We start from the raw sequence: 6,932 nt of genomic DNA, 5'->3' as shown, positions 1-6,932 counted from the left end.
AAAATTATATGGCATCATCGAGATTAGGCTGCAAATTCCCCTAATAATGCTAGAGTAGACAATCAAAAAGATGAGCTGAGCGTGTAGACTGGCGGCTGTCGTCTACGGTGGCCGAAAGGGGAAACGCACTGCAAGAATTACGAAAGCCTAAAACACAATATGTACTGCAAAATAAAAAGGAAAAAACCCTTGCAAACCTAGCGCTGATTCATAAATGCTGCAGGTAACCAAACGGCACAAGGCAAAAACGCTACAAAGAAAAAAGCAAATATGCAAACAAGACTAAAACCACGCATTTAAAAAACACACACAACTAAGAAAAAACACGCTGCAAGTGATCCATGTTGTATTCGCACACAGTGGAAGAAAAAGCACAGTACAATTGCAAAAACAAACACGTGCATTAACAGGAAGCAAAATGCTGCATGTTGCCACACTGGATTGAAGCAAACCAGCCACTAGGGGGCGCGACGGGACCAGTAACGTCGAGAGAATAGAGCCTCCGAGGCTGACAAACGTCCGTTAAGCACTTTAATTAACCAGCGCTTGGAGAAAATGAAGCAGTTTTTTTTTGTTTGTTTGTTTTGTTTTAAACGGTAGGTCCTTATGTTTTACTATGTGACATTAGAGCAGCATACTTGCGTGGCGTGAAGCCTATTGGCAATTCCTATGGCCAATTTATAGCCAATTAAAAGCAAGTGAATACAGTATTTGCAAAAAACACGTTAATCATTATAAACATGAAATACCTTGCCTTTGTTGTCTATTTAGTAGAATATATAGGTTGAAGATATAAAAAACATTCTACACAGTTTTCTATTTTACACAAGGGACTAATGTCATTGGAATTGCGCTTGCATATGATGTAATGTAATATAATAGAATAAAATAATATAATATTCCCTTTCTGACAATTCCAATAATTGCTTTCTTTGTAGCAACCATGTTTTGATGCAGTCCTAGTACCATGTTTGTCCCCGTTTATTGAGAGTCTTCCCTGAGGAGCTGGAGTCTTTGTTGGCGGAAGGTCTCCGTGGCCTCGAAGGCTTCTTCCTCCAGCGACTTTCGGAGGAGAGTTTTCAAATGGTCCACGCCGAAGCCGGTGGCGGCGGAGATGGGAACCACGTGCCTGAACGCCATGCAATTCTTGGGTCTCATGTTGCCGGGCAACGTATGGCAGAACTCTGCACCACACGCACACTTTTATCACATGTTGAAAAAAAAATCTCCCGTTTATGGCAGCCTGAAGTGTTTACCTTCGGGGCTGAGGAGTTGCTCGTTCAGCTCTTGGAGTTTGTGATGGGCATCGGGCAGGTCCATCTTGTTAACCACCAGTAGAGCCGGTTTGCTCACAAGCTCCTCCTTGTACAACTCCAGCTCCTGGAGAGAAAATGAGAGGTACGGGACAGCGTTGGCGTCCAAGAGAGATGGCCGAGTGACATCGTCGTCATCTGGCGAGCGTGACCTTGGTGAGCAGCTGCACGGCCTCAAAAGCCGACCTGAACGGCGTTTGGACATTGAACTGGAAACCACAAACGTCCACCTGGAATGGAAAGCGTCAGCACCTTTTGAAACATCACTAAAAACGGTCATTAAAAAATGTGACGCAAGGAAGGCATTGCTTCTAGATGACCGCAACATTTATTCTATAATTGCCAGTAAAAATATCCAGCTCCCCCCCTTTTTTTTAAATTTTCTCTATCTTTGATAAACAAGAACAATTTATTTTAAGACATACTAAAAATTATTTTTTTGGTTTAGTTTTTAAGTGTACAGACATTCAAATCCCTGGGAACCTTTTTACATTTTAGATTTTTTGAGCAAAAGGAAAGTCTAAAAATCTTGATAATTTGAATTAGGTGCGTCGGGAGGACGGAAATATCAAAAACATGCAGGACAGAGGTCCTCGAGGACCGAGTTTGGGCAATTAAATACTAAAGTAATCAATGACTTTAGGTATTTAAGAAACCAATTCTTATTTAGTCAATTACTTTAGTACCATTAAGTACTGACTTAAAGCATCCATTTTCTGGAGCCGCTGATCCTCACAAGGGTTGCCGGCTTTCTGGTGCCTATCCCAGCTGACTTCGGGCAGTAGGCGGGGGACACCCTGAACTGGTCGCCAGACAATTGCAGGGCACACAGAGACCAACAACCATTCACACCTAAGGACAATTTAAGTCCAATACACCTGCCATGCATGTTTTTGTAGTGTAGGAGGAAACCGGAGTGCCTGGAGAGAACCCACGCTCGCTTGGGGAGAACATGCAAACTCCACACAGGAAGGCCGGCGCCAGGTGGATTTGAACTTGGGTCCCTGAACTGTGAGGCGGATGTGCTAATCACTGCTCCACCAAGACACTGTACTTCTTTTAAAATTTTAAGTCCTGAAGTAATCAGCTACCTTAGGTAATTACAACTGTTTCAATTATGTTCAATTACCGTATTTTCCGCACTATAAGGCGCACCTAAAAGCCTTAATTTTTTAAAAAAGCAGATGGTGCGCCTTATAATCAGGTGCGCCTTATATATGGATCAATATTGAGCTTGGGATTCGTAGATGGCGAATGAAGTGATGAAGTAAGCTTTACCTGTTTCTTTTGTGTGTTCACAGTTGAACAAGGTTGGTCATATTAACATTGAGTTATTAATTGAGTTATTATTGTTATTAATTTGAGTATTACTATATTGTGATTGAAAAAGTTTTAAAATATGCCATTAGAGGGTGCGCGTTATAATCCGGTGTGCCTTATATATAGAAAAAAGTTTTAAAATATGTCATTAGTTGGGGCCTTATAATCCGGTGCGCCTTATAGTGCGGAAAATACGGTACTTTAAGAACTGTTGTACTAATGTCATTGATTACCCTAGGTACGCAAGTAATTCAGTAATTCCTCAAATCATGAGGTAATTAAATACTAGAGTAATAGATTACTTTGAATAATTGGTCCTAATGTAATTGTACTTTAGGTACCAAAGTACTAAAGTAAGCACAAATCAGTTACTTTAAGGATTAGTCCTAGAGGTAATCGACTACTTTAGGTGTGAAAGTACTACAGTAACCAATTACCTTAGGTAAAATAATCAATTATCTTCAGTAATTAATCAATTATCTTCGATAATTAAGTAGTAAAGTACTCAACTACTTGGTCAACTACTTTGGTTACCTAAAATACGGGTAATCCATTACCTTAGTACCTAATATCTTCCTTAGCCAAACACTTGAAAATAAATGGAAAAAAATATACGCAGTATAAATACGTACCTGGGATTCAATGTCTGTACTCTTACGAACATAAAAATGTCTTAGTGATTGAATGAGTTCATGCTGAACGAACCACAAACAACAGCTGCTTGGTTCTCTCCACGTGCTTGAGAAACTTGTGTCCCATCCCCTTGTTCATGTGAGCGCCTTCGATCAAGCCCGGGAGGTCCGCGACGGAGATCTAGGCCCGCGAAAAGCAAACACAAGCACATCAGGACAGTACATGACGAGAAAATATCAATGAATGGTCAGTATTTTTTTTTTTATACCTGCTTATGGTCTGTGTACAATAATTGTCCAATGTGGGGCCTTATAGTGGTGACTGCAAAAAAAAAAAATCTTCAGCTGTTTTAAAAGATATAAAATGATAAAGATATAATTGATATAAAGATATAAAATGACTTACATGGGTAGCTAGCTATCTGAGGTGTTGCATTGGACAAGACAGTCAGCAGAGAGGACTTCCCCGCATTTGGGAACCTGATAGAGGCAAAACCTCCACTAAGCCATGTTGCCAGCGGAAGAAATGTGAATATGCGGTGCACTCACCCCACCAGGCCCATGTCGGCAATGAGTTTGAGGTCCAGTCTGATTTGCCTCGACTGGCCTTTTCCGGGCAGAAAGGCAGAGGAGAGGGAGCCGCCGTGTCCTCCTTTGGCCACCAGCACGCGATCGCCCTCCACATTCAAGGCTCCTAATGGGGGTGCAGCAATTTCATCACACAGAAAGGCCAAGTCAAATACAGCCCGCCCACAAATATTTACACTTATGCAAATCTGCAAATAACAGTTCATTTGGAATTCTGGTGAAATCCCTGTCAAGTTGAATTGATATAGTTTCTTTGTCTCTGTTTGAGGTATCCCATTTTGTTAGCGGCCCTTGAAAGCACTTTGAAAAACCTCATTTACATTTATTTTTCAATCCCTCACAAAGAATAGCTAATAAGTTAATCTACGTGGTGGATACAGTTTGTCTGTACTGTATTCTCTAACATTTATTGTTTGAATACCAAAAGGTGACTTCCATATTTGTTTCATATCATGTCAGTTTGTGCTCATTTGTGCTTATTTATACTAGCATGCTAGCTAATGCCATTGATTAGCATTGTTTCTACACTGAATAAGTTAACTGTCAAAGAAAATTGTCTATGTAACATAGTTTCATTATAGTGTACTGTACATGCTAAAATCAGAGTTTTGATCCTTACAGTTTTTAGTGCAAAAGTCACCTTTTGGAATCCAAGCTACAATAGTACGTGCTTAAGAATATGGGCAAATGTTAATATCAGACTACAAGGTGTATGCTTTGTAGCTGCATCGTGAGGAGCATTAGATATACTTTACTTAGTACAGGGTGCATTCAACGACTACCAACAAAAAAAGATTATCACAAACACAGAAAAGAAATTACACAAAACAACAAAGTTCAAACAATTGGGAGCTGGAGTAAATGTGCATCTTAATAGGTTTTGTCTCTGCACAAAAACAGAAAATATTTTGAGATTTTCCACAAAAACAGAATACGTTCCGAAAACAATCTAGGAATATATAAATATAAATATAAATAATATATTAATATAAACCAGCCGGTGAATACAAGAGTGTTCACTGTACTTACATTTTAAAATAAAGTAACTGACTCTATCTATTTACATCACTTCCTATGGGAAAAAAATAAAATATGAGGTGGACCTGCATCCAAACATATGTTAAGCTCAATCATAAAGGATCCATTTCAGTTCTTAGCAAAACTAAGGACAACAAACTATATGCTTCATTTATAACTACATAAGACAGTGTTAACTCATTCAATCCCAAAGTGTTTTTTTTTTTTACGTATTTTCAGTGCCATAAAACCCGTTTAGTTTTCAAGCATTAAGGGGGAAAAAAGCAGCTTTTTATCTACCGATTCTTCTGTCATCATCAGTGGTGACTGTGATGCCCACAGGGACCAAAATCTCCGTGTCCTTCCCTCTCTGTCCTTTCAGAGAATGTGCACTGTTGACAAAGCTCTTATAGTAAGTCAAATCCAAACACAATAACGACATTTCAACATTCTCATGAAAATCTCCCACCTGCTGTTGGCTCCTACTTCGGCTGCAAAGCGTTTTTGGGGGTACTTGTCCTTGACCTTCTTTAAGGTCATGTTCTTTTGGGCAACCACCCAAACATCACCACCGTTTCCTCCATGACCCCCAAGGCGGGGTAAGCCCATGCCGCCACTACCTCCGCGGACATACAGTCGCAGGTTGTCCACGAAGTTTCCATACTGAAAATTATTTTGAAAAGCACATCGTGTGAAAGAAAAGATATCAGCATAGTCCGCGTTTTTAATGTTTTAAACAGACGTTTTCCTCTCCTCACATGCCTTCCTCGAACGTGTTGTTTGGTTTTATTTCTATTTGCACCTTTCAAGTCATGACAACGTCATCCATTATTCTTTTTATGCAGTCCACATTTGAAAGTTAGGCATAGTTCTTGTCTGACCAGAAGTGGATGAAATATCTATCAGTGTGTGAACAGCTTATTTGAGTTTAACGTCTTTTGTCATCTTTCACATGAAAATGGGACAAAAACCAAAATATTTAAAAATGGCAGTCATGAATTATCGATTGAGGGGGTATTTTGACAAAAAAAAAATCACGAACATCATTTGAAACTGTCTCAAATGATGGAAATGTGAAAATGTCTCGATTTAAAGTTTAAGTGTGCATCGTATGCTTCTAAATGCATGTATAACACCCGGTTTACCTAGTTAGCATTGATTTAACTGTCAACTCACCGCTAGTTGGCTATTCACAATTATTTGCGAATCAGCGAGAAGACTTTTAATCGCTCAATGACACTTACTTTACGAAAGCGAATTCCACACAGGTGCACCATCTTTTAGAGGTGTTTAACCACATGCTAGGAATATGCTAGCGTCTATTGCTAGAACATGCTAACGGCTATCAGCGTGTGTTAGCAACTCAAAAGAGGACACTCCCCCTTAAGGACCTATACGACGAGTGGTGATCACGTGACCATGTTAGCCTGCTAGAAAGCTAGAATTTGGGTCATTTAGTGCATTTTTATGACGCCAATTAGAGAGTTGGGCAAGTGCAAGAAGATTAATGTGTATAAGCATAAACCTTTGATACGAAAACATACACTGATTAAAGGCTTTACGTTGAATTTACTTTATTGGTACGTTAGCCACTTTCCTGAACACGTGACAAAAACACGTCGCGCATGTGTGATACCACTGGCCAATGGCTGAGCTTTATGTCCCCACAAATAAACGTCGTAATTATGACGGTTTCCCCATCTATCTATCGATCTATATATCTTTCGATCTATATATCGAAAGAGAGGGAGGGAGTATACATAAAATTTGCACCATAAAACTATAATACATGACAAACGACACTCAGAAAAAAATAGACATACATCGTCTTACATTAAAATTGTATTTAGGATTATAAACGCAACAAAACTGGACACAAGAATGGAATTAACAGTAACGCACAAAACTAAATAACTACAATATGTGGGGAAAACCCCGTTTTCGCCATCACGACTGATTTACGATGGTCCATTTTAGATAACACGGTTGGTGAAATACATACATTGTGGCCAAGTTGACCAAAGTACTTTAAATGATATCACAATTCACTTAAATCAGCGTT

At 39.4% G+C, this 6,932-nt stretch overlaps 1 protein-coding gene across 1 annotated transcript; it reads right to left on the bottom strand.

Annotated features, from left to right (window-relative positions):
• Window positions 1-332: 332 nt before the first annotated feature.
• Window positions 333-6,262, bottom strand: LOC148425318 (GTP-binding protein 10-like). Its single transcript, XM_088409840.1, has 10 exons — window positions 6,115-6,262; window positions 5,340-5,533; window positions 5,171-5,262; window positions 3,815-3,959; window positions 3,672-3,745; window positions 3,535-3,587; window positions 3,339-3,446; window positions 1,466-1,543; window positions 1,257-1,380; window positions 333-1,184 (listed from the first exon to the last, which is right to left on the bottom strand). Exons 1-10 carry the CDS (start codon window positions 6,145-6,147, stop codon window positions 982-984), a joined length of 1,104 nt encoding a protein of 367 aa, XP_088265966.1. The 5' UTR covers window positions 6,148-6,262; the 3' UTR covers window positions 333-981.
• Between the last annotated feature and the right edge of the window lie 670 nt (window positions 6,263-6,932).

This window comes from Hippichthys cyanospilos, chromosome 3, assembly GCF_059441005.1.
Source record: "Hippichthys cyanospilos isolate Australia breed blue-spotted pipefish chromosome 3, RoL_Hcya_1.0, whole genome shotgun sequence".
Taxonomy (NCBI): Eukaryota; Metazoa; Chordata; class Actinopteri; order Syngnathiformes; family Syngnathidae; genus Hippichthys; species Hippichthys cyanospilos.
The sequence above is the reverse complement of the archived record's forward strand: the minus strand, read 5'-3'. Positions and strand labels throughout refer to the sequence as shown.